At 36.1% G+C, this 27,321-nt stretch overlaps 1 protein-coding gene across 1 annotated transcript in view; it reads right to left on the reverse strand.

The window, feature by feature from the left end:
• Nucleotides 1-145: 145 nt before the first annotated feature.
• Nucleotides 146-27,321, reverse strand: part of myo15b (myosin XVB) — a gene marked incomplete at its 5' end in the record, with an annotated part of 33,008 nt that continues 5,832 nt past the window's right edge. The window contains 51 exons of the mRNA XM_079850896.1: nucleotides 146-804; nucleotides 915-1,052; nucleotides 1,145-1,278; nucleotides 1,373-1,506; nucleotides 1,654-1,778; nucleotides 3,298-3,446; nucleotides 3,523-3,619; nucleotides 3,702-3,779; nucleotides 3,866-3,960; nucleotides 4,155-4,285; nucleotides 4,769-4,845; nucleotides 4,935-5,011; nucleotides 5,462-5,534; nucleotides 5,628-5,676; nucleotides 5,771-6,137; nucleotides 7,098-7,209; nucleotides 7,528-7,669; nucleotides 8,247-8,362; nucleotides 8,447-8,565; nucleotides 8,677-8,752; nucleotides 8,884-8,943; nucleotides 9,062-9,177; nucleotides 10,406-10,607; nucleotides 10,730-10,820; nucleotides 11,147-11,303; nucleotides 12,519-12,626; nucleotides 12,724-12,808; nucleotides 12,906-13,154; nucleotides 13,312-13,439; nucleotides 13,527-13,619; nucleotides 15,114-15,192; nucleotides 15,702-15,772; nucleotides 15,976-16,094; nucleotides 16,193-16,366; nucleotides 16,734-16,806; nucleotides 16,967-17,136; nucleotides 17,530-17,765; nucleotides 17,901-17,996; nucleotides 18,153-18,277; nucleotides 20,746-20,803; nucleotides 20,899-20,961; nucleotides 23,506-23,596; nucleotides 23,699-23,874; nucleotides 23,982-24,096; nucleotides 25,063-25,187; nucleotides 25,286-25,331; nucleotides 25,510-25,655; nucleotides 25,919-25,996; nucleotides 26,096-26,221; nucleotides 26,481-26,612; nucleotides 27,175-27,270. Of these exons, the coding sequence (XP_079707022.1) occupies nucleotides 709-804; nucleotides 915-1,052; nucleotides 1,145-1,278; nucleotides 1,373-1,506; nucleotides 1,654-1,778; nucleotides 3,298-3,446; nucleotides 3,523-3,619; nucleotides 3,702-3,779; nucleotides 3,866-3,960; nucleotides 4,155-4,285; nucleotides 4,769-4,845; nucleotides 4,935-5,011; nucleotides 5,462-5,534; nucleotides 5,628-5,676; nucleotides 5,771-6,137; nucleotides 7,098-7,209; nucleotides 7,528-7,669; nucleotides 8,247-8,362; nucleotides 8,447-8,565; nucleotides 8,677-8,752; nucleotides 8,884-8,943; nucleotides 9,062-9,177; nucleotides 10,406-10,607; nucleotides 10,730-10,820; nucleotides 11,147-11,303; nucleotides 12,519-12,626; nucleotides 12,724-12,808; nucleotides 12,906-13,154; nucleotides 13,312-13,439; nucleotides 13,527-13,619; nucleotides 15,114-15,192; nucleotides 15,702-15,772; nucleotides 15,976-16,094; nucleotides 16,193-16,366; nucleotides 16,734-16,806; nucleotides 16,967-17,136; nucleotides 17,530-17,765; nucleotides 17,901-17,996; nucleotides 18,153-18,277; nucleotides 20,746-20,803; nucleotides 20,899-20,961; nucleotides 23,506-23,596; nucleotides 23,699-23,874; nucleotides 23,982-24,096; nucleotides 25,063-25,187; nucleotides 25,286-25,331; nucleotides 25,510-25,655; nucleotides 25,919-25,996; nucleotides 26,096-26,221; nucleotides 26,481-26,612; nucleotides 27,175-27,270 (6,069 nt within the window). The 3' untranslated portion in view covers nucleotides 146-708. The remainder of the gene's footprint in view (nucleotides 805-914; nucleotides 1,053-1,144; nucleotides 1,279-1,372; nucleotides 1,507-1,653; nucleotides 1,779-3,297; nucleotides 3,447-3,522; nucleotides 3,620-3,701; nucleotides 3,780-3,865; nucleotides 3,961-4,154; nucleotides 4,286-4,768; nucleotides 4,846-4,934; nucleotides 5,012-5,461; nucleotides 5,535-5,627; nucleotides 5,677-5,770; nucleotides 6,138-7,097; nucleotides 7,210-7,527; nucleotides 7,670-8,246; nucleotides 8,363-8,446; nucleotides 8,566-8,676; nucleotides 8,753-8,883; nucleotides 8,944-9,061; nucleotides 9,178-10,405; nucleotides 10,608-10,729; nucleotides 10,821-11,146; nucleotides 11,304-12,518; nucleotides 12,627-12,723; nucleotides 12,809-12,905; nucleotides 13,155-13,311; nucleotides 13,440-13,526; nucleotides 13,620-15,113; nucleotides 15,193-15,701; nucleotides 15,773-15,975; nucleotides 16,095-16,192; nucleotides 16,367-16,733; nucleotides 16,807-16,966; nucleotides 17,137-17,529; nucleotides 17,766-17,900; nucleotides 17,997-18,152; nucleotides 18,278-20,745; nucleotides 20,804-20,898; nucleotides 20,962-23,505; nucleotides 23,597-23,698; nucleotides 23,875-23,981; nucleotides 24,097-25,062; nucleotides 25,188-25,285; nucleotides 25,332-25,509; nucleotides 25,656-25,918; nucleotides 25,997-26,095; nucleotides 26,222-26,480; nucleotides 26,613-27,174; nucleotides 27,271-27,321) is intronic.

A 27,321-nucleotide genomic window follows, 5' to 3' on the forward strand; every position in this document is an offset into this window, starting at 1 on the left:
AAAGGGCGGAGCCTCTGTTTGACGTAGTTACCCTGAATATCAAATCTTCAGTGTCATGTGTGGTTTATAATAAATGCATATTGATAAATAGTGCTCTTTAAATGTTTATCTGCACACAAATGGAATGATAATGTTTCTCGGTTTTCTGAAGAGGACAGATATCACTGATTTTTATTGAAAAAGAATGAAAAATACACGTCAAAAGATATTTTACACTTTGATAGTTTAAATAGATTAATTTCTATACTCACTAATACATTTCCTTTTATTTGGACGCAAATAATTAAACATGATTTTAACACATATACAAAACAGGTCAGACTTATAATAAATATAATCACAAATCATTTGGTGGTATAAATTCTTAATGATACTAAATTAAACATTTTTGTAAAAAATAAAAAATAAAAAACATTAGGCTACTAGACTAAATAATGCTTATCAAATTATTAATGTTCATTACAATTTTCATTCCAAAAATGTATTTATGCTGTATACATCGCTGCAAACCCCTAGTATTTTTACAGATCCCTTGTAGAGAACCCTGGATATAATGAATTAAACGCTTGGTAAGAATTAGCCTTGATCATATGTAAACGTTTCTACATGTTTATGAAATATAATGTCTATAATGATTTATGGCAGGAGACACATTTGAACTCAAGGTAAGTCATGGGATATTAGGTGACGTTTGCATTTGTCGGTTGTTTAAAATGGGGTTCCGGCCCGACTGGACATGCTGCCGTGGGAGGGTTTCACAACCTCTTCCATAATCACAGCCATGGTATGGCATAGTTCTTTTGCCTGGGAGAAATGAGGGATCAAAAACAAGAGCAATCTCATTAATTAAAAACTTCCAGCTCTTTGAAAATGACAACATGTATATATCCATGACATTATATCTACATGCGTACCTGCTTTAGACTGATGCTGAGAGTCCTGGGTTGAGTTTGGCTACTAAAGCTGATCTCAACTGATTGCAGCTTGTCTTTTTTGGGACTGATTGAGCGCAAGGACTGCACTTCCTCTAAAGACACTGTCAAACATGCGTTCTGTGAAGTTTGTGATAGTTTAGTCGTTGTCGAGCATGGTTAAAACACACAATGATGATCAAAGCATCATAGGAATACTGAGTGTCAGATACCTGTGTTTTGGGATCAAGGATCGTGATAACTTCATGGTTGACGGCGACCAGCGAGGGAGAGGGGCAGCCGCGATGACTTACTTTCTCAGCAGTGAATATATCAAATCCAAAGAAAGGCAGCGAACTGACACTCTCTGGAAAGTTAAAAGAGTTTGTTTGGAAAATATGAAATACAGATGTAAAATCAGAAAATGGACTGGGAACATTTAGACAGGTTTGCTCACTTACTGATAAAGCGGGCTTTGGCATCAAGAGTCCTGAGGGGGCCTAAGGTAGAAAACTGTGCCCGTATAGTAGCAAGAAGCCTTTCGTCACTGGAGTTGAGCCCATCCTTCTGGGGAATGTACTGCTTTACCTCAGAGCTGATGTTTGAACATTGATTACCAATAAATATGTGTCAAGAGTGTCAGATTTAAAGCAATGATGTGAGTCAGTTGAAATGAAATGACTAAGTTTCATTAATAATTTTAGGTATAATACATCACATCGCTTGAGATATATCAAATTACTTGGATGGTAGATTAGTCAGTCCAAGCGCAAGGTGTTGGAGAGCGGTCAACTCTGCCACCTGCTGGTAGACCATAGAGCTGTTCATGGGCAGCAACAGCCTCCCTCGCCGGTAATTAGTCACAAACTGAAAAACATACATATGACCGGCATCCATCAAATACAGTACAGTAAAAACAGTAATATTGTGAACTTTAAAAATGTTATTGATTCATGTGTTGGCAAAGCTGAATTTTCAGAAGCCATTACTCCAGTCTTCAGTCACATGATCCTTGATAATATGCTGATTTGGTGCTCAAGAAACATTTATTATTATTATTATAAGATCAACGTTGAAAACAGTTGTGCTGCTTAATATTTTTGTGGAAATGGTGATACTTTTTTCAGGATTCTTTGATAAATAGAAAGTTCAATGAACAGCGTTTATTTGCATTTATTAAATTTAGTAAAGCATTTATAAATAGAAATCTTCTGGAACATTATTAATGTCTTCACTGTCACTTTTGATCAATTTAATGCATCCAGTGGACAGAAAACATACAAAATATACTTTTAACTGTATCTTTTAGAGCACTTTATCTATTTTCACCTGTAGATTTCAATTACAGTATATTATCTTTAAAGGCCGTTTTCTCAAAATGAGTTTTTCCTCCTACATTGAGCCAGAAATCTCCACGTCAGTAAAACTTACATTCACCAAACTTTATTCTTATCTATATTCTGAAGGTTTTTACAGAGGGGTTTGTTCATATATAATTTTCCTGATTTTATACAACATTTAATTCCTAACAAAATGGCGAAAATGTATTTATTTTTGGCTGCTGACAGTATATTCGGATTTGTGGAGTGATAAACTGAGATATCCAAAATCCTCTCTGTAAAAACCTTTGACTCTAATATATATATATATTTAAAAAAAATTAAACAAGAATTTTGAACCTGACTTGATCCAATGTTCAGATTTTTGTTCTAGAAATGTATGCAAATGAGTGCATATTTAATTAGATAGTGCCTAATTTGCATATTTAAACATTTCTGAAAAATTGTTTGCAATTATTAATGTAATCAATCAACTGGTGAAGTATGGTGATATTTATTATTATTATTTTATTTTTTTACCCTATTCACCTGGGGTGTCTCGCCTTAATAAAATTATTAATTTCTCTCTTTTTTAATCTTACCACAAATGTATGAATGGTATCGTTGTTTCCACAAAAATGTTTAGCAGCAAAAACTGTTTTCAACATTGATAATAATAACAATAAATGTTTCTTGAGTAGCAAATCAGCATATTAAAAATGATTTCTGAAGGATCATGTGAAGACTGGAGTAATGATCCTGAAAATTCAGCTTTGCCATTACAGGAATAAATTACGTTTTTCAAAATGTATTGTATACAAATAGAAAACTAATATTAAAATATTTAATATTCATATGACTGTTTTTACTGTATATTTTATTAAATAAATGCAGCCTTGGTGAGCATACGAGACTTCTTTCAAAAACATTAAAAAAATGTAATGTTTCCAAACTTTTGACAGGTACATTCCATATTTATTATCTTTTGGAATCTTGAATATTCATTAATGTCAAACAGGAAAACCGTAATGTTTCACGTAAAAATGAATTCAAAAGAGACTTTGTACCATCTGGTAGTGGAACCCCAGGTAAAGATCATTGCTGAACTGGAGTGGCTGTTTCCAGATTATTCGATGAAAGGAGAGGGAGATCGAGCCATCATCCAGCAGGAAGTCAAATAGATACTCATCGGAGTGAATTGGGCGAGTCACATCACCTAAAGAGAGCGATAAATTTTGAGAACAGTATGAAAGCATAAACTGATTCATGTGTGCATAAGAGTGACATCTTACCCCCTTTTTTAGTAGCATAGATGGAAAATTCCTTCACTTCTGCTGTATTTAGGACACCCATCTCAGCGCAAAAGTCTTGTACCACCTCAAATGCAACCTATAGAAAAGCATAATAGCGCTACATGTAGACAACACATAATCTTAAAATAATAAAAATGGAAAGAGGGGCCCTCTCTTACACTAAAGCTGTGAATCTTGCAGGGAAATTTGGTTCCATCAGGCAGCATGATGGGCAGCCGACGAGAGTTCCTCCCAGCCTGCATGTGATTCAGATATTATGGTAAAGAAACAATTTCACATGCCTTGACATTCTCTGCTCAACATTTCACCGTCTTTCACTTACCAAAATGGCCTCCATCTCTGAATGTGAAGGGATGTGCCTGCGTCCTCCAAAACTGAGTGATCGTCTGAGATTCATTGCACACACATTTGCCAGTTCTATATACAAATATTATATGCACACAATCACAATCACAATCTCTGCTATTTTTTTGTACATACAAACAGGTTTAAATGACTTCCTAATCAGATTGTATAGCAAAATCCACATGATGTAAACTTGGCTCATATCGGTGGGGTCATTGAAGCAAGTTTGCATTATAAATACAGAATAAGATGTTAGAAGAGGATACCGTGAAAAGGGTGGTTGGCATCCTGAATGATGGTTTCCAGGTGGCGGGTGCAATACAGAAGGAGAGTGTTGGAACAGGGGAAGAATCCAGTCACCAGACTGAACAAACGCCAGCCACGGGTGCAGTTCTCCCTACAAAATCAGAAAAAAATATATACTACTATTCAAAAGTTTGGGGTCGGTAAGATTTTTTTAACGTTCTTGAAAGAATTCTCTTTATGTCTACCAAGTACCAACATTATGAAATATTATTACAATTGTGTTTTCTATTTTAATATAATGTAATTTATTCCTGTGATGGAAAAACTGAATTTTCAGCATCATTACTCATCATTATTATGTTGATTCAGAAATCATTCTAATATGCTGATGTGGTGCTCAAGAAACATAACTTAATTTTATTATAAATTTAGAAAACATTTGCTAAATAGTTTGTGTGAAAACTGTGATACAGTTTTCAGGATTCATTAATAAACAGAAAGCATTTATTTGAAAAAGAAACACTATACCGGTAAATGTCTTTACTGTCACTTTTGATTAATTTAAAATGTCCTTGAAAGTATTAAAAAAAATTTACAACTTACTACCCACAAACTTTTGAACAATATCACTCACTTGACTGGGTGTTTGGTGGTCTGCTTGATGACCTGACAGTAGATCTCATCCCTGAGGAACTCCTTCTCTTTTCCCAGCTAAACCAAAACAAGTTGTCATGTTACAGATGTACAAATTCACAATACCTCTCAAACGAATATGCTCTACATTTGGAGGGAAAGCTCACCTGCAAAATGAAGTTAACACAGTCACTCTCTGTCTGATTTTTCTTCATAGGCTGATCCAACATAAACTGCATCAAAACTACAAAGAGATCGTTGGGTCAAATACTTGCTCTCTTTATTACTTTAATTGCTTTATACTCTTTATTATACTTTACTCTGATTGGTCAATCTGTGATAAAATATTTTGGGTATAACAACAACAAAAAATAATGACCGCTTTTGCTTTTTTTTATCTTTTAACCTACATACATTTATTTCATTTTTAATTTATACATACATATGTATATATATATATATATATATATATATATATATATATATATATATATATATATATTACTAATTTAAATAGCCATGTAAAAAGTGGGATAATGCACAGTCAGTCGGTCACTATCGCAAAAAATAAACAAGACCCCTTTGCTCTTTGGGGTACTGATTTTATTTTAGGAGACCCACTGACTTTTACAAAACGTATGCTGTTATAATGGGTGAGTTTACATTATGTCTGTGATAACATTTGTTCACTTACACATGAAGTTTTGAGAACCCAGACGATTGAGATCATTGTCTGAGAAAAGGATCAGTGATTCCTGAATGGGATTCTAATAAAAGAAAACACAGCAAGCAAAAAGAATCAAACAAACTCATAAAATACCAGCATATACAGAGTGAGAGACTAAGAGATGCATACGTACCGGAGTGTATTCCACCATCTCATTTAGATTTTTGTCTTTCATGTTTGGTCTGAGAAAAGAGAGAAACAGATCAGTGTTCAGTGGAGTTTGATGCAAAACAATTTTATGGATAATTTCATCTGTTTGAAGTTTGATTTCTTTACCTGGTGATAGAATCTGTGAAGAACTTCCTAGCAAACTCAGTCATGATATGATGCTGACGTTCTGATTCAGATCTGCGGATGGATGCCACCTCCACACTGTATTCACTGCTGGCAGCCACGGAGCGGGCAACAGGGGTGTTGGAGACGGAGCCATTGACAGGTCCGTTGGTCACAGTGCCATAGACAGGAATGTTGGTGACGGGGCCATTGGCAGGTACGTTGGGGGAAGAGCCGGTGAGTCTCATACTCTTTTTTCGCTCAAGCTGCCGCTCCATGTTGTTGCTGTGGTAGTCTGGTGGGGCACAAGGCTGAGTGACGTCCAACGGGAAGAGTCCAGAACGGCCCCCACTGGAACCAAACATCCATCCTGCAAAAAACACCTTTATGCTTTATGCTGTACAACTTAATCAATCATATACACAAGTGATATTCAATATCCCAGCTAACAAAAATGTGTTCTAAGAACATTTTGCTAACGTTCTCATTACATTCTTAGAACTTTGAATAAGTCCAGTTTTTTAAAATGTTTAAAAAAAAAAATGTCTTGGTTATGTGAACGTTAGATAAAATATAGAGGTAATGTTTTCTCTATTTGATAATTTTGCAAGTTTTATGGGAACGTTAATTTGGAATGTTCTCTGAACCATTTGAACCATTTTAGTAGTAACGTTTAAAAACATTTAGACTAACGTCCAACTAAAATGATTCATAAAAACATTCCATGAATGATGTATAAATAAAAATGTTGTGCTAATGTTTTGATAGCGTTATTAAAGATCAGATAACTTTGAACTAATGTTCTATTAACATTACTGGAAGAACATTTATTCATAGTGAACCAAGCCAGAACATTAGCCAAAGTTCTAAGAGCTTTCCCTGTTAGCTGAGATATATACATTGGTAACACTTTACAATAAGGTCTCATTTGTTAATTTTAGTTAATGTATTAATTAACATGAACTAACCATGAGCAATACATTTGTTACAGTATTTGTTAATCTTTGTTAACTTTAGTTAAAAATACAGCTGTTCATTGCTTTTTCATGTTAGTTCACAGTGCATTAACTAATGTTAACAAATACAACTTGAATCTGATTGTATCCTTAGTGTGTTAAGAAATTAGAAAAAGTTTTGGCTCAACCGATGTTATGAGTTTGGGCTGGGAATATATGTTTTACTAAACAATGTAAGACAGGGAAATCTGTTTTAAAACTATTTTGTTTTGAACATGTTTGTCGCAAACGGAGTAGAAATGACACATAGTAGTTTTAAGGAAAGGCTTCGATCCCAAATGGTCCCAAATGGTTTTCTCAGGTACTCTTCTCACCATCACTGAGTCCGTCCATGGTTAACAGTTTGATGACATCGCCTCTGTGAAAGCTCAGCAAGCTCTTGTCATCTGTTACATAGCTCTTCACAGCGATCACATAGTCTGAGTTCTGCAAATGGAGAATCAGAGAACTTTATTCAAGATAACAGGGGAAATTAAGGTGCGGTCACTTTCAGAAAAATTTCACAGGCCACGTTAATAGGAATCCGCATGATCTAAAATTTAGTGTGAGGACGAAAGATTTCCCCTCTCAGGTCTCACAACAGGTTCAAGAAAGCTGCTTGGTTGTGCTTTATATATGGCTACACTATTGACAATAGATGATGGACCTTTTATGCTTGTAAAAATTCCATTTTGATTTAATGTTGACTTTAAGTGAAAAACTAAAGCTACATCGGTGTTGAGGCTAGTATGACTAACTGAGCACCTTTATCAGCTCCATGAGGAAGAGATGAATCACAGCAGCGATCTGTGGAGCCTGTTGGGAGTGAAGTTCCAATTCTTCATTACTCAAAGTGATCACAACTTTTCGAGCCTCTTGCTGCTGTACCGACAACATCTGTGAGTAACTGAACAGTAACAACATATGAATACATAAATTGCAACACTTGACTTTGGGGTCAGTAAGAAATTAATACTTTTATTCACCAAGAACACATTAAATTGATCAAAAGACATTTATACTCATAATACATTATGCTTATGCTGTTAAAGCTGTTGTTTTCTTATTATTTATCAAAGATGTATCACAGTGTATCATGGTTTCCAAAAAATGTAACTATTTTCATCATTGATAATAAACTAAATGTTTCTTGAGCACCAAATCAGCATATTAGAATGATTTCTGAATGATCATGTAACACTGAAGACTGGAGTAATGATGCTGACATTTTTTTTCCATCACATGAATAAATTACATTTTAAAATATAGTAAAATACTAGAAACAGTTATTTTAAATTGTAATAATATTTTACAATATTACAGTTTTTACTGTATTTTTGATCAAATAAACACAGCCTTAGTGAGCATAAGAGACTTCTTTCACATTAAAAAATCGTACAGACCCCAAACTTTTGAACAATAGCGTAAATAAATCATCTGAGGAATGATTTGAGGACATTTCCATCTCCTCATATGTTCTGTACCTGTAGCTGTGGAGCAGTTTGAGGTGTTTGGGATTTATGCCTGAAGCTCTGGCCACCTTCAGCAGTCTGATTCCTCGATGAGACACTCCCAGAACCTGTGCATCTCCATTCCCCAGCTGTTAAAGCATACACATTTCAGACTGCTTAACAAATTTCTGTTTGCATATTTATGTAAGAAAAGCCAAGTATTTTTATTTCACCTTCACATTAAAGAGACGTGAAAAGTAATTAGACCAGTTGTCTCTTGCTGCCATGACAATTCTTTTCTTCATGGCATCATCATCTAGAGAACTGATATTGGTTCCGATACGGAAGCTCGCTGGTGATAAAGACGGAAAGAAACACAAATAAACCATGTTCAGTTATTCATAAAAGTTTATTTGAATTATTATTAGACTGGTATGGCTTTAATATTATGCATCTGACATACCCAACAGGTCTTTCATTTTACGCCGCTCCTCACGTGAAATCCTCAGACAAGAATCCGAGTAAGTGTCTCGCATGATCTGCAGTTCACAAAAACAGTGGATACTGTGTGGCCCAGAATTTAATGTAAACTAAATAGTATAAAATATCTTACATTTTGAAACTTTGAATTCTATACACAACATTGGCATTGCAAATGTTTGCTACTGACCTGCTCGCAGAGTAAATTAAGGATGTATGGGTGGTTGAATTTTTCTCTGGGATAAAATAGCTGCGTACAAGACAGCACAAATAAAATGAATACACATAAGTAGGGCTGAAACAGCTGTGATAACTGTGTAGGAGGCCATCAGTCATGCAGTCACATAAAACAGTCTTGACTTAAATACCTCCTTGCGCAGGAAGAGTTTGGCAGGCATATTGGGGTAGGAGAAGTAGACGCTGGCAGAGAATCTGTGCAATTGGGAGCGAACGCTCTCCTCCTCTGCCATCTGGCTGAACTGATCTTTAGAAACACATAGAGGGTTAGAAATTAGTACATAAGATTATTGTAACAAGGTTAGTTGTTCAGGGAAGAAGGAACAAACTTTAATCCAAAGATAAACAAACACAAAAAGAAAGTAAAGCGTCAGCCCCTCATGGACAACTGCCGCATAGAAACATATTAAAACCACAACATAAATGTTCCAGGCCCGGTCCTCTCTCCTCCTTCACTGTAGTCGTTCCTCATTTATCCTCCTGGAGGTCCTTCGTGAGAACTTGAAGATGGTGCGGCGTGTGGGTGATGCTAATTAACACTCGCGCCACCGGCCTCGCACCGTTCCCACAGCTCTCGGCCTCGTCCTGCGTGCCACCATTATATTGGCAAATGCATTCGGATTACCTTAAATTTGCATGTAGTTCATTCCTGATGCGCAGTGCCTTCTGAACTCTTGAAGTTTTAAAATTTGAATATGCTTGTTGCAAATTAAAGTATTTCTATAAAAGTGCACACCAGTGTATTTTACAAAAGACTAACAGGATGCAAAGATAAATTGAGCATTTTGGAAAGAAAACACTTATAGTTTGAAAGGTTTTGATTGAAGAAAGACCTGGAATATGTTTATTACATTTTCTTAAATACTTAATAAATTACTAATTTATCAACACATGGAATATTTTGACTGCAAAATAGAAAAAAAGGGAAAATATGTAGATTATTTCTTAATAACATTTTTTACATTTCTTTTTACATTCATAGTTTTCCCAGCACCTGTAATGTTTCAATTAGACAAAGGAAAATAAACACCTGGAATATTTCTTAATCTATGTTTAAAATTTCTTTAACAAATTACAAGTTCTCAACACCTGGCATATTTCAAATACAGAAAGGAAATAATGAAGAAAAAACATACATATTCTTAAATTCTTAATAAATTATTAGTTTTTCAACACCTAGAATATTTTGATTTTCATAAATAAATATAACAAGAAACATCTGGATTATTTCTTAATCTTTTTGTAACTATATATTTCTTTTTAAATTGCAAGTTTTAACTACACCTGGAATACTGGGGACAAACCATGTCAAGCCATGTTCAGTTAATTGCGCTAATTGTGATTAAATAAAACTAAATAACATTATTTCAATCTTTTAAAAGTGTAAATTAAATTTAATATTTTATCCAATATATCAAAAGATATTTGATTCATATATTAGGAATGATCCATAAATAATATGTGACATCACTTACTAAGTCCAGGTGCAGGCATCGGTGGCGGGTCAGGGATGCTGGGAGGTGGAGGAGGGATGGGGTCACGAACTCGAGGCAGAGCCTGCGAGCGCTGCGAGCCGAAGAGATCAGCTAGTGAACGCTGCTTCTGTTTCATTTCATTGGAGATAGGGCGAGGGGCATGGGACTCAGGGGCCGGAGGAGGCATCTCTTTCCACTGTTTCTACAGCATGAATGCATAATGCATAAACTTTTGCATCCTTGACACTGAATTCAAGCTCAAAAAGGTCAGAAATTAAAGACAAATCACTGCATTATGGCTTGCCACTTGTCAGTATCATCTACCTTCTGGTTAGAGACAGGTCCCCGAGCTTTGAGAATGGCCAGTGCCTCTTCTTTGGGGTCATTTTTCTTTATAAAGTGCTTGGCTGGAACCCTGTGAAGATTAAAGTTCACATTATTCCACCTCTTCCAGTCTCTTACACCTCTTAAAGTGATCAAAGCAGCACAATATTATGCAAGTTTTCAGTAACAGTTAAGTCAATGTGAATCACAGTTTGCAGCCCATTTTGCTTCCGTAATGCAACGTATTTCAGAGAGAAACGGGACACATGAGAAAAAATTAGGGCTGGACTTGATTTTATCCATTGGGAATTGATTAGATTGTGAAGAGTGATCTCTAGGTGGAGCAACATATTGCTTCTCAATAATGTGACAAGGAACATGATTAAGGAAAGTAATCAGAGTCAATTCTTGGCCCACCTGACAGGCTCGTAGGCTTTAGGTTCTGGAGTGGGCCGATTCTGGTACAGCTTAATGATCTCTCTAATGTTGCTGGTAGGTTCTGGTTTAGGAGATGTGGGTTCTGGAGATTCTGGTTCAGGTTCTTGATTTTTAGGAGGTTCTGGGAATGGTTTCACTGTGTGAAGAAGAGTTTATGAGCTTCCAGATACATAATTTTAGATGATGGCTATAAAAAATTATCACGAAAGCATTTTTCATATCAGTCGATATCAATAATTATATATATATATCTATAATAATTATAATTATATATATCATTTATCGCGATAAATGTCAAAACTATATTCAAGTTGCAGAAACCATACAGTTCATTGTGGTTTCATCATCAGAACAAGACACTTTTCAAACGGGCGAACATTTCACAAAATATCATTTTCATGTTTTGTCTCTTAGAAATGCACATTTGACAGTAGCTTGAGTTAGGGTGCAGATTTTTTTATTTTATTAACAAAAACAGTAACATCTGTAAAAATTGTAACAATTGTAACAAAAATTGTTCATTTTTATAGGGTAACATTTGTTCTTCCATAGTATTTGGATCATGTTAACCACAGGTAAGTCCAAGCATTGTTTCTATGGTATTTGTTATGAAAACAGTAGCCTAAAGAAATTTTGTATCATACAAATAAACAAAAACTGCTATAGCTTAATGATAAAAATACTGTAATTATATTCCTTTCCTACTTTAATACATGTTTGCATTAATAATATAATAAAAATTCTATATGAATATCCCACATTTCTGCCACAATCCCATGGTTTAGGTTAGTGTTACTACAGTAAATCATGATAAATGTTGGCGACTTGTGGATTGAAATGCCTTCTCGCTGTATTGTTTTGGCTAAATGTTTCTCCTGTTTTCCACATCAGTGCTATTGAGAATGTCAGAGTTGTTTCATCTGGCTTTAAACTAGTTTAAATCATGAGGCATTTGATTTGTGGTTTGTATGGGAGAACTCTGCACTGAACTGGAAAAGTTTTCACTGGATCTCACAGCACTGTGTCGTGGTCGCATGATTGAGATGTGCATTTGCTCTAAGCTCGCACTTAGTTAGCCAAATTGGTACTGCCGACGGTCTGCAGCACGCTTGTGCTGCATTATTTGCATAGTACATAAACATTATATCAAACACATATCAAACTTTTGTTATCATTTTATAGAGGAAAATTGTATTGCGATAATTATTGTTATCATTTTATCACCCAGCCCTAATACATACTAAAGAATACATTATAATTACATAAATGTGAATTTAAATAAAGAATGAACCACTTGTTCTAGGTATTGTGAATGGAAAAGAAAAGAAAAAAGCAGAAAACAAATATCGACCTTCAGTCTTTACTGGAGGAGGTGATTTGGGTTGGGACATCGGTGGAGTGGCGTATATCAGTGGCTTAGCAACCTTTGGTGCAGATTTTGGGCGTGCTTCTGACGTACCTGAGATGCATAAAGATAGTGAAAATCTTATCTCTTATGCAATTTTGATACTTATTTTAGCCATTTTAACGATTTTGATTTGACAGTGTCCACTCACCAATCTTTTGAAAAAACTTCCTCTTCTCTTGAAAGGACCCTTGATCTTCCGGGGCCTTAAGATCCACATCTGTTTTAGGCTGCGCCTTAAAGAAAACATTAAGAAGCAAGAAACTGAAGCATTTAATTACTATACTATAGAGTAATAGTAAACACAGGCACTGGTCAAAACCGTTCCTTTACCTCAGGGCTGTGGGGCTTTGGAGGGGGCTCTGGGGCTTTTTTCGCAGTCTGAGGGACGGTTCTCTCTGCCTGGGGGCGGCTTCGGGGTTTGGGTGACGGTGAGCGCGAGCGTGAAGGTGAACGTGCACGTGGAGGAGAGCGCCGTCGCTGGCGTGGTGACTTTCTCTGTGACTCCTTCTCACGTTTTCGCATCTCTTCCTGCTGTTGCTTCTGGGACAGTGTCATTGCCTGCATGGTCATCTGCTGAGCCTGTAGGGAAAAAAATACTTTTTTAGGTCCAAAGCAGTGATGTGATATGAGAAATCATTATAATGTTATATATATATATATATAAAAAGATGTAATATTAAATATATATATATATATATATAAACTATATAAATTCATTTTTTTGAGGTGAACTCACTAGAAGCTGAGCCTGTTGATTGATAAAGGCCTGCTGTTGAGCAGCCATTTGCTGTGTATTGATAGCCGGTGCGGCGGCAGGCATGGCTTGTGGCATGGCTTGTGGCATGGCACTTTGCATCATCATAGCTAAGTCCAGAACAAGCAGGGTAGAGGGTAAACATTTAACAGATCATGCTATTAGAGAAGCACAACATGAGCAGCAGGGATGCTTACGTTGCATGGGCTGCATCATAGGCATGGTAGCATTCATCATGTTTGGCATCATTGGAGTGCCATAGCCAGCCATGGCAGGATTCATTGGCATTCCTAAATGATGGGTAACAGGAGGGTTAAACTTTACAGCTACAAAATAAATACTAGTGTCAAGATAAATCATTTTGTCATTGGATAGTTGATAGAGCACATTTTCAGAATTTTATTTTGGTTTATTTTTAGTTTGGAAGGAACCAGGGAAGTGGTTCAGGGGGTGGACGAAGGACTGGTGAAAGACGGAGCCCTGGTGGAAGGAACCAGGGTGGCAATGATGATGGGAGGACCCAGGGAGGCGAGGATAGGAGGACTGGCCAGGTGGTGGTCCAAAGCACATCCAGGATGATAGCCCACGGTGGAATCAATGGGGGGAGGAGCCATGGTGGAGCTTTGGCTGATGACACCCGGGGGATGATTAACGGAGATGAAGCCATAGGAAGTGGATCCCAGGGCGCAGATGGAGAGCAAATGGGGACGGCCGACACTGATGGTCCAGGAGGCCGATACGGAACCGCAGCAATGAGTGTCCGAAGCGGAGCCAGAGTGCCTGGGCAGGACCAGTGGCGAGGATAAAGGTCCAAAAAGTACAGGGCAGGGCAGGGTGGGAAGCATTACCTCCATTTCCCAGTCTATCAAGCACTCGTCAGTGTCCAGCTCCATTAATGTCCCCTCTGTCACAGATGTTGCCTGCTCACACACCTGGTCAGACGTGGCTGCAGGCTCCTTAGCGAGCATTGGCTCTGGCTCAGGGTAACTGGCAGGCGTAAGCTCCCCGTCTGCGGTGGGCTCTGGCTTGTAATCCGTGTGGTTGGCTGGGCTCTGAGCTTGGCTGTGTGGTGAGTCTGCAGTGACTGTACCAGATGTTATCAGTTCAGGGTAGGCACACTGCAGACACCAGAAAACTGATTCTCTCCATGTTAGTCAGTTTCATTGGTTCATCAGATTTATCCAGAAAAGAGACTTTAAAATCTCATCATCAAAATCTGTTTGTTCGGCGATCTTGCAAAAGCGAAGTGAAAATTCTAACAATGGAAGCCCAGCATGGGCAAGGGCAATAAACTGTTTGACTTGAGCCATAATCCTTTTTTGTTCCGGAATTCTGTAACGGTTTGAGTCCAATGATGAAAAATAAGGTACAAATAACGACAGTCTATATTAAAAATAAGCCAACAACTTGAGACAGTGTGCCATGCATGAACAGTAACGGACCAAGAATGAGTGAAGGTAAGGAACTTAAATACACATCGTGATGAACTAAATAATGAACAGCTGTGATGATTCAATTAATATCCATGGTTACTGATTATGGTGGGAAAAGTAGAACAAAGGAACACAGGCAAACCAAAACTAAGCGTGACAGTGATAATAATTATATTATATTTATATATAATAATATGTAAATAAATTGTGTAATATTGTAAATTCAGCCATCTTCTTAACTTTAAATTGTTTTACCTTTATCAGCATTAATAATACTGCTCTCTAAATATCAGCATGAATATTGCTGATATCGACCACTACACACAAATCAAAGACATATACAAACTGTACCTGCTCCGGTGTACATGCTGGGCATCATACCTCCTCCTCCTCTCATTCTGCGATTCAGCATGGCCATCCGTTCAAAGTCCTATCAATAAAAAAAACAATAAAAATGCAGATAATAAGTCCTCAGGCCAGCCCTCAAAGATAAAAGGCAATACAAGAAGACCTCAGAGTTAATAAGTGCAAAAGTTATGCAATCTTCGCTGGCTTAATGAATAATATATTTATGTAGCCTAGTGGTAAGCACACTATTGGTAAGTGGTAAGTGGTAACTTACACTAGTGGTAAGATTTATTTATAGATTTAAAATAGGATAAATGGGAGGGACACCATTTATCCTATTTTAAATCTATAAATAAATCTCTGAAAATAATGTAAAACGAATATGTAAAAAAATCCATTAAAAATCTATTAAACCATTTATAAATATCTAAAAAATCTTCATTGGCATTTATTTTAAAGAAAGACAGCACAAGCACACATTTCATTTATAATTCACTAAAATAAGTTGTTTAATGGTGAATTCAAAGTAGCTGTCAGTATGACTAAAAACTGCACAATAATATGTATGTTTTTGAACTGGACGATACTGACCGGAGGACCTTGATCAAACACAGGATCAAAGAGATCATCAACATAAGCATCCATCGGCCGACCACGAGATCCTAAAAGAAAGATTGTTGCAGGAGTGTCCTTTTGTCAGAGTGAAACAGTCATTTTATTTACTCTACAGGGTGAGCCAGTTTCCAACCCTCATACTGTAGCTTTCATTCACTTTGATTTCTTTGATGATCCCTCTGCAAAGCTATGTTACAGAGCAATGACTCAGAATTTACACCCAGTTTCCTTGTAATGGTTGGACACTCACCCCGGGATGTGGAAGAGGGTTCATAGGTGTCCCATGGAGATGCTTCAAAGGAGGGGAGACCAGGGGCCTGCATAGGGGGAGCAGGTGGTATAAAGTCATCCAGGTCTGTGGTTGCCATCCTGACAACAAGAGAAAATGGATTAATAGAAGGAATTAAACTATAATTTCACAGACTCTTTTGATTGAACTGTCAGCTTCGAGTCCCACAGAGGCGTACCTGTCGCTTGCGTCACTAAACAGGTAATCGGTTTGAGCAGGTGGGTGACCTAGGGGCACATCATCCTCCACTCCAGCCAGGAGATCCATGACAAAGTCACAGCCTGCCAGGTCGGTCCAGCCCTCCCCAGCCAACAGAGACACAGACCAACCCTGTGTAGCTTCAGTCAGACCTCTGACAGAAAGAAATACGACATTAGTATTTTGTTGTATGAATATCTGAACATGCAATATATCAAAAGAACAGAGCCTGATTCAATAAACTTAATCATATAAAAACATTAAAAAAATATTTCAGCAAAGTCAGGAAACACAGTATCTTGAATTAATTTTAACATACAGAGTTTTACATGGTTAAACGTTTGAGAATGTATTACAATGGTAATACATAATATTTAAATAAACTTGTTTTGTCACATCATCTTAAAGGTTGTACAAAATAGGCCTTTTTTCTTCATGTTAAAAAATATTTGGGGAGAAAAATTACTTGGTTGTTTAAAAAAAAAAAAAAATCACCCACAAAAAAAGACATTTTTATCTACCTGTAGCTAAGAAGCCAAGAAGCCAGTTGTTCCCCTGTGGTCCAAGACTCCACCTCCACTGTTAACCTTTCCTCTAAAAACCAAAAACAGCAAACATCAAATAAAATCAATACTCTCACAACACATTTACAACATATTTAATATCATTTATTCTCTTGGAATGAGTAGTGCAACTGGGAACCCAGTAGTTACTCCAGTTATCAGGTACTACAAAAAAAACCTGCAATCCTCACCAATGAAAGTGTTGACCTCCACCACCATCTTTCCCCTTCTCTGATTGGCTGTCCACTCAAGTTGACTCGGAGGGTGCTGCCTGCAGGCAGGAGAGGGGAGCTGGAGGGATGTGAGGAGCTTGTGCTGGCACAGAGAGCGGTACTCCCCTGGACCCCGGTCGGACACATACCTGACAATCATTAAAACACAATATTTTTCATTTTGAAGAATGACTTCTGTCTGCCACTATTTATCTATTGATCAATATGGAATTTGACTTTGTAATTCCACCATATTTCAATGGGACAATCCGTCCAGTTTATTTATGAAACGTTCATTTGAATAATAAATCAATGGCAACGTTGTATCAGTCTGCAGTGATTTAAGTCAATAACCTTCTACTTTAGTAGACATGTAGTTGTAAATGCAAGCAAATTTCTGTTTAATACAGGATAAAAGTGTTAGTACAATTTCTCAACAAGTAGATAATGTGGAATGTTAAATTATGATGAATGTGAACCAGTCCCTAAGGTGACTTTTTTTTTTCTATTTTGGGTTTGTGACACTATGACTGAAGACATACTTGAGCAAGGGTTTCTCCAGGGCAGGAGATGGTGTGAAGGCACTCAGACAGCAGGCCAGGAGCAACCAGCCCCGCAGGACACTCTCCTCTTTATCCCCATCCCAAGTGAGGTAGACCAGTTGGGATAGAATCTCATCTCGCATGCTAGGCCGAGTTTGGCTCTTCTCCACAATGTAGTTCCCCAACATCTGCTCTTGCCAGCCAATCAGATCCGAGTCGCCTGTGAAACGCAGGATCTAAGGAAGAGCATAGATTAGGAAGGATTAGTTTAAATTCGAACATTTCATACCCGGTTAAAGGTTTATGTTGAACTTCTGCTATATAAAACACATTGCTATATGTGTCAAGATGTTTTTAGACATTGCACTGACCAGTTTATAGATTTCTAGAGCTGTACGGGCATCATCAGTGTCCAGAGATGTCAAAGGCTTCTGAAGTGGGTAACCCTGCGGTTGGCACCATCCGTCCTAATGGAGATAAAAACAGATAATTGATGTAACAAATTCATTAAACAGATTCACATATATGACAATTATATATGAAGTGGAAGACCGTAAAACTAAGAAGGAACTTTGCATGTTTTTCAAGTTCTAAACAGGTGAAACTTCACATTAACAGCTTACCTTCAGGACTGTGTTGGCATATTGGGAGAAAGGGTGTCTGTCAATGTCTATGGGCAATGAGAGGTTGTGTTCTGCTTTGACCTTTGGCAGAGATACTTCAGTCACCCCTAATCCTTGAGGACGCCCTAAAAGGTATCATTGTAAAATGTGAAAAAACAAAACAAAACAAAACATGGAATACGAATATATCATTATGGTTTTACTTATGTTGATCATCAGTCACTAAAGCACAGTTTTTTACAAAAAGCAATGCAGTGAAATTACTTGATATGAACATGGTCAATGAACAGTCTAAAATAGGCTACTGTTCAACCGTTGTGGGTCAGTACGACTTTTTAAAATAAATGAATGCTTTTATTTAGCAAGCATGCATTAAATTGATCAAAATGATAGTTAAGACATTTATAATGTTACAAAAGATTTGTTTCAAATAATTGCTTTTCTTTCTATTTATCAAAGAATCCTGAGTTATTTTAAAATGCAATAATATTTTCACAATTTTACCGTATTTACAGCATTTTGATCAAATAAATGCAGCTTTGGTGAGCATAAGATGCTGATTAATTTCATAATTAAACACCGTTCAGTTTAACCCTTAATCACTCCTAAAAAAGGACAACACTTAAGGTCTTTGGGGTCATTTTGACCCCAAACTTTTAAAGAGCGATTGCATAAGGAAATATACATTTTTTATATGGAAACTATATATCATTTTTTTTATTTACTTCTCAACTATACATTTATGCTGTGTTTTTGTGGAAATTTAGAATTTTTTTACCTATTTACTGCACAATTACATAACTAGGCCATAAATTGTCTCATGAAAAATGATTTTTTAAAGAAAAAATCACTTAAATGATGATCTTAATTAAATCTAAATAGTTTTTGGACATTGCTCTATGTGTAAGGGATAGAATACTGACATCTGCTGGTTTGTGGAAAAACTTTAGAAATTATAATTAAAGAAAGAAAGTGCAATGACCACATATATCCAATAGAGGGCCATAGAGACTCATTCATTTTCACTTCATTGTTCTTGATGCTTCAACTTCTCCTCACAACTTTATGATATATATTTTGTGAATATTTATTTAAACATTTTGAAATACATAAAAAATCTGTATTTTTGTCAGAGTTAGAATTTGTTGTTTTCTGATATATTTTGAATTATCTGCTTTTGCAAATTATTATACATACATTTGCAGAACCATTACAAGTCACCACTATGACATGACTGTGGTGTGTGTGTGTGTGTGTGGGTGTGTGTGTGTGTGTGTGGGTGTGTGTGTGTGTGTGTGTGTGTGTGTGTGTACAAGCTTGTTCCATGTTGCATATGTGACATTTTTCAGATTTATGGCAGTTTAGTTGATTTTATTTGCCAATTTCTATAAAAATGCTCTCTGTTGCATTGACATACATGTGTGTGTTTGTGTGTGTTTGTGTGAGTGTGTGTATGAGATAGAAAGTTTGTTCCACTTTGGGTTTATTCTCTAGGACCAGACCTTGATTTAAATGTAATTTTTTTTAGATTTATGCCAGTTTTGTTTATTTTATTTGCCAATTTCTATAAAAATGCTCTCTGTTGCAGGGACATACACGTGTGTGTTTGTGTGTGTTTGTGTGTGTGTGTGTATGAGATAGAAAGTTTGTTCCACTTTGGGTTTATGCTCTAGGACCAGACCTTGATTTAAATGTAAATTTTTTTTAGATTTATGCCAGTTTTATTTATTTTATTTGCCAATTTCTATAAAAATGCTCTCTGTTGCAGTGACATACATGTGTGTGTTTGTGTGTGTTTGTGTGTGTTTGTGTGTGTGTGTGTATGAGATAGAAAGTTCGTTCCACTTTGGGTTTATGCTCTAGGACCAGACCTTGATTTAAATGTACATTTTTTTTAAATTTATGCCAGTTTTGTTTATTTTATTTGCCAATTTCTGTAAAAATGCTCTCTGTTGCAAACACATACATTTGTGTGTTTGTTTATGTGTTTGTGTGTGTGTGTGTGTGTGTGTGTGTGTATGAGATAGAAAGTTCGTTCTACTTTTTATTTATGCTCTAGGACCAGACCTTGGTTTATATGTAGAAATTTTCAGATTTATAATGGATTTAATTTTATTTTTTTGACAAACAATTCATTTTCAATGTGGGGTCATTTTGACCCCAAAGACCTTAAAAGGTAAAAATTTTTTTACACACCTTTAGAACAACCAAATCAAGCCCAGTTTTTTTGTGCATGTTTAGATAGATTATTTAGGAAAAGTCACAGAGTTTCATGCCCCTGAGATGAAGGTAACATTTTTAAAAAATGAAGGAAAAGTCCATTGGGGTCATATTGACCCCAAAGAGAGTTTTACATGGTCAAACCATTGAGAAAATTGTGAACAGGTTTCTTTTCATCAGTCAATTTTAGCCACATTTACACATTAAATATGGAAACCTTTTTACAGTTAAAGCGTTTTTTTGATTAATTACTTTACTTTTTGACTAATAATATTACTGAGCAATATTATACAGCATCTATACTTCAACTGAATCAATAATACTTCAATAATCTCAGCTCTTTTTATTAGTTATCAAGTAGCAAGGACCTCACCTGCTGCACTGCGTAATCTGGCCGACAGTTCTGCCGGGATCTCCAATATTCCCACATCCTTTAGGAAAAAATATAGTATTTTATTCTATAACCAGGTGCTGAGATCTTGAGCACAGACGGCGAAAGAAAACAAAAGTGAAAAGAGTCTCTCACCATCTCTGAAGAGGTATATGTAGGTTTTGCTGCTTCCTTCACTCTGGTTCTATCACTATGTTCCTAATAAATTCAAAATACAAAAAAAGTTTTTTAAAAGGTTTAACATTAAGTTACCCTCTGTCCATTCACCCATTGTAGTGTTTCCTTCCATCTTGACTGAAAAACGGGACATTCATTTTGTAAAGCTTTTCCACTCATTGATTCTATTACCTGTCCACGGCATCGTATGAAAAGGTAAACAGAACTATTCTTAGCAGCTGGGCACCTTTTATATCCCAGGAAGACCGTCCCTTGACTCGCTCCTCCCCAAACAAAGGAATTACATGAAATACGAGTCACCAAACCCATTTTTTATCTTATCATCTAGTTTTATCATTATGTTTGATTGGCCTTTTCTGTTTTGTGTATCGTTGTTGCCATTAGTGCAGAAAACAAACGCCTTTTAAAAAGGCCTGATTTACACATATTGTCTGGGATATAAATCTGGGAATATTGTGGGGTGTTGACACCAGATATGCTTTGCTTTTTCCAGTGAACCTTTTTATCTTAAATAAACTTTTATCGGACAAGCAAAAATATAACCACACAATGCTGAATGAGGATCACGTGTCAAACCAATCACCACTCACCAAATGCATAATTATTACTACAAAGTGATTTGACAGCAGAGTACATGACAGCTCAGAAGGACATAGTCCAAACTGTATAAAACAATGGTGGGTAACAAGGAAACAGAACTGAAAGTAGCAGGTTATATAACTTCGTGGATCATTTAAATATAACACTACCAGTCAAAGGTTTGGACTGAATTTGTGTTTCTGATGAACATAAATATTTTAATTAAAAAATGTATCAGTTTTGCACCCATGATGTACTTGATGAAGACTGAGAAAGTGTGGAGAGCTGTCATCTAGAATTTGAGAAACCTTAAAATATTTTGACATTACTTCCATTTGTGTTGTTTAATAGTTTTAATAACTTTACTATTATTGTACAATATTTAAAATAGTAGACGGCATCCTCAGGATTTTTGTCTTGTTTTCCAGCACAAATCTCTAAACATTCTTAGTCAAGATACATTAACACTGTCCTTGAGAAGCAAATTAACTTAAGAGATTAAGTATGAATTAAAACTTAATTGAGTTTATGTTTAAAACTAGACGAAATATCTACCAATGTGGTCAGAAAAATAACCTTGTTTTCCCTTTGAATATTAAGCTGACTTTTCTGACCCCACTGGCAGATATTTTTCTTATTTTTTAAGAATAAACTTTTTCCAGAAAACAAGACTTAATATCATAAGTCATTTTGCTTCTCAAGTAAATGAATGTTGATTTAAGAATGTTTAGATATTGGTACTTGAAAACAAAACAAAAATGCTGAGTAAGAAAATAATAGTTTGAGGTGTAATAATAAAGAATGGATAGGTAAATCTAACATTTTTGAAGTACAGCAAAAAAAAAAAACCTGAACATATTCAGACATACATTTAAAAGATTTGAAAGAACATTTTAGATCCCATCAAACAAATCTTAAAGTCTTACATGAACATTACTGATGTAATCTCTATTCTCCACCCTGAATTCTCACTGTATCATTAATCTTTCTGTTTGCTATTGGCATGTGTAATATGGATAAATATTAAACATTACCTACCTAGGGTGATATTACAACAAACGTAGCAGTCCCCATGTAAAGTGCTCTTTCACTTGTGAAATTGTTTGAAATCCAAACAGAAAAGAAGTGGCGCTTAGGTGGGTCTTGGCAGAAATGAGAAAAAGAAAGTAAGGGAAAAGTAGAGAGACAATCTAGGATCAAAGATAAAAGGGCAGGTAGGTGGGTGGAGCTCACGTCATCTAACTGTGACATTTGTTACAATTGTAAACACTCTTAAATGTCCCATGATGCACTAGGGAGACCAAACATGCTACATGAATCAGAGTATAAAGATAATTCTTTTTTTATTTTCATTGTAATGTTATGTATATCTGTTTTGTTTCATGAATACAAATAAGTAAATAAATAAAACAATTTTAAATGAAATTTGAATTATTTTCTATAGAGGTTGTGCAATAGAAAACTATGTGTGCCATTTCAAAAGCAATAAATTACATTTCACCATCTCATAAAATTAAGTCAGCATACAAACGGGTTCAAAGTCCTTCCAAAGAGTAAAACATATAATACTCAATTATTACTCATGAGTTCACACTCTGACCTCACATGTAATGTATGACAGGCATAAGCCCAGAAGCAGTAATCAATGAGACACTTATGACTAACTTAGAAATGTATTTGACTGTCATTGCATTAGATGAGAAAATATAAAGCATATAAAGGCATTCATTAATTCATTGATTGATATAACAATTCATTCTTTTGAATGGGACAGTAAGGCGAATAGTTACCGTATCGTATTAGCTGTCATATTTTAACAAAGTGGTTTTGGTTATTGCCTAGCTATGGCCACATAGGTAAACAGCTGAAATAGTGAAGCGTGTGTATTTGTATGTGTGCAAATTAAGCAAAGAAGAAGCCATATACACACAGGTCGAAGAATAGAAAGAGCTACAGATAGATGGAGGAAAAGATAAAAGCTCTCACTCTCCAATGATGTCTCTTAATGGTGTCTCTGGTGATCATCATAGCTGCCCAGAACTGAGTGAAGGACTGTTTCAGTTTCTTGTAGTACTTCCTGTCACAGAAAGAGGGTGCCATTGTTTCACATTCAGTGACAGATTAACTTTTATTTTATCATGCTCTTAAAGTTGATCAAATATGAAATCTCTGCACATACCGGGCTTGGTGGCCCCTGATGTGGGACTGGAGGACGATAGCCTTTTGTTTAAAGAAACGGAAGTTTCTTCGGCAGATGAAGCCACGAATGTTCCTCTGGATGGTGACCGCTGCCCATGTTTGGGTGCTACTCCATTTGTCCTCCACTCGTTGGAACAGAGTCTCCTTCATAAACACCTGTGTGTGTTCACATTAAGGGGAATAATTTGAGGGTGGGATCTTTAGTGTCATGATAGTCAGAGTCAGAATAACCCAGGCTGAGGGAAAGAGTTATGTTACTGTACCTTAGTGAGTCCAAGCTGGTACTGGCCTTCCTCTGCTCCTACAGTCTCCAGTAAAGTCACTACTTGCTCTTCACAAGACTGGTTTTCCGGTCTCTGGGCTAATAACACACCATACCTGAAATTAGACAAAGAGACAGTGCTAGAAAATAGACCCATAAAAATGGAGGAAATTATAAGGAGGAAGAGAAGGTATAGTTTTGCCTATTTTCTAATGTATCTAGAATAAATATACAATGTTAAATATGAACACAATAAAATATGAACTTCTATGATGTTTCTATGATTTTTTTCAGCTGTATCTTTATATGTTAGTGTATAATATTATAAAGCAGAACATAACTACTTAAAAATAGTGACATAATACAGTATATTTTAAATATTTATATATATTCACTATAGTCATTTTCCATGATTTTTATATACACACACACATTAAAAAACAAACATAAAAAACTTTTAAAATATTTGTAGGTTTTTCATGACTGCTAAAATCTTGTATACGTAATTCACAGAATAAGCTAATATTATTGGATTTTTAAAAAAAAAAATATATATATGAAGAGTTCAGATGCAAAAGCCTCTAAGCGCCATCTGAAATTTTCTTCTAGAATGATCATTTTTATCAAGCTCGTATATTTAAGTTCAGTAATTTCTCTTAAATTACAATTAATAGGTAATTTTCATTGCCATTTAAGTGAAATTACTGAACTTAAATATACAAGCTTGATAAAAATGATCATTCTAGAAGAAAATTTCAGATGGCACTTAGAGGCTTTTGCATCTGAACTCTTCATATATTAATACTTGTTGCATGGGTGTTCTAAGTGGTTGCTAGGGCATTGATATGCTGTTGCTAAGGTGTTCTGGGTGATTTTATTATGTTGCTGTGTGGCTGCTAGATGATCACTAGGCTGTTTTGGATACCTAGTTGAATCATTTATAAAAGTAATAACAGTCTTCTATTCAATAACCTACACAATATAAGTTATCATTATGTCTCATGCAAACAAAGATGGTGATGTTGACTTATAGACCACTAATAATATATATTAATGTCATAGATTCTATCATAGTGTGTTACCTCTCCATGAACAGAGCAAAGGGGATGCGAATCGGAAATCCTTCTTTTCGTATGTGAATGGTCTCCAGTATCCCTCCATGCCTCAGCTGTGTGGCTATGTAGTCTACATCAAATATCCCTGGAAGCTGAAACCACTCAAAAACATCAAACCGAGGTCCACCAATACAGTTGTGCTTGATAAACTGATACACAGAATGATGTGTATTTTGTCAACTTAAATTACCTTAACATAGTTGGGCTTAAAGCATCGTATGAATGTAGTTTTACACCTTAAAAAAAAAAAAACAGAAAGAATAAATAGACAGAATCAAATCATCTGTACTGTACATATTCTCACAATGGACAACTACATAAATGAATGACAATACCAAATGTCCTGTGTACAACAAATACAGCAGTCCATTCATAAAAAATATTGCAGAATAAATAATTGTGACTATTGCCGACCTCTCCAAGCGAGTGGTGAGCTCTAGAAGTGACTGCTGGAAGTGAGCAGCTACGGTTGTCATCTGATTTCTGTAACCTCTTGCTCTTCCCAGCTCTTTCTGTTGGACATGACGCTCCTGAACCTTCCGGAAGAGACCTGACACCATCTACACAGACAAGAAAACACACTCCTATTACCTGTTACAGGTTTTTGTTACCAAACATTAGTCCTTTAAAACTTAATGAGACCTAAAGTTTGCATAAATGATATCAGTTGTTGCTAACTCTTTTGTTTTGTCTGGATGTGTTGACAGTCTCATGAATATATAATAGTGGACATATTACTGTGTTTCTTGCAATCTTGACACATCACAAATCACTGAGGACGGTGTGAAGTGAGCTTCCATGAACACAAATGAGATGAATTTACCTGTGAACGACTGCGGGCAAAAAGCTCTAATACTTCAGGCCGAAACTGGTCATGATTTTTATTTAGAAAGTTGTGCACCTGGTGTGGAAAAACAAAATGAGCGATTCTTACGTGGAATTATCAGGACAATCACGTGGCATGAATAGAAAATTTAGTGAATGCTCAGATCAGGCTTGCCTGGTACGTGACAGCTCCGGCATAGTGATATATTGTGAACACTGGCAGAGGAATTTTGGGCTTGGTGTAGTAGGGACTGTTGCCATGGTGATAGTGACATTTTTGTAAGAATGTGTGGTCTGTAGCCTGTGACAAAAAAAAAGAGGGAGAGAGAGCCAAAGAAAAGAGAACAGTGAACAAAGATGGCCCATAAATCCATTGTAGTATAAAATTCATTTGCATTTGATTCAACAATGAGTCGTTTTGGTGACAATTCAAGTTTTATGATATTTAAAATTACATTAGACACATATAAGTATATAATTCCGCCACTGAGCTGTAGTATAAGAGTTCAAAAGTATATTGACTGAAATGTCTCTGGCTTGAAGCTGAAATGTGAAGTTACTTGTGGAAGGCAAGTCTGGTCATCCAGGATGCGAAGAATACCATATGGCCGTGCTGAGATCAGATCCAGACAGCCATTAGAGTCTTCCAGAACTATTGGATACCACTGGATCTGTTCTGCACTGTATTCCTCCTAACACAAACACACCCAGCAAACCATTTGTTTTATTTTGTTCAGTCCCCTCAAGTATTCATGATTTCCATTCTTATTTGGCAAGCCATATTTAGGGTATATTTAAATTACGATATTAAAGGAATAGTTGACCCAAAAAATAATTGACTCAACCTCAAGTTGTTCCAAAACTGTATGAGTTTCTTTCTTCTGATGCACACAAATTAAGATATTTTAAAGAATGTTGTAATCAAACAGTTGACGGTAGCCATTAACTTCCATAGTAGGAAAAAAATACTATGGAAGTCAGTGGTTAACGTCTACTCTGGTTCCCAACATTCTTTAAAATGTCGTCTTTTGTGTTCAACAGAAGAGAGAAACTTCTACAGGTTTGGAAAAACTTGAGGGTGAGTTAATGATGACAGATTTTTCCCTTTTGGGTGAACTATCCCTTTAAAACTTGTTCCCTTCAAGGTTCAGAATCTCCTCAGGGTATTAATATTTTCATACTTGGTCTCTAAAGTTGGAGAAAAAACAAAGCGTGAATAAAAATTGTCAGTATGATTGCTGAGGACAAACTGACCTGCTCTTGGGCCACCAGGGCTTTGTTCACAAACTGTTGCAGCTGCTCGTTGGCAAAGTTTATGCACAGCTGCTCAAAACTGTTCACACTCAAGTCCTGTAATACACATTTGTTTAGTGCTCTCCCACAGACTTCATAAGAGGCTTA

The sequence above is a fragment of the Squalius cephalus genome, assembly GCF_949319135.1.
Source record: "Squalius cephalus genome assembly, chromosome: 19".
NCBI lineage: Eukaryota > Metazoa > Chordata > Actinopteri > Cypriniformes > Leuciscidae > Squalius > Squalius cephalus.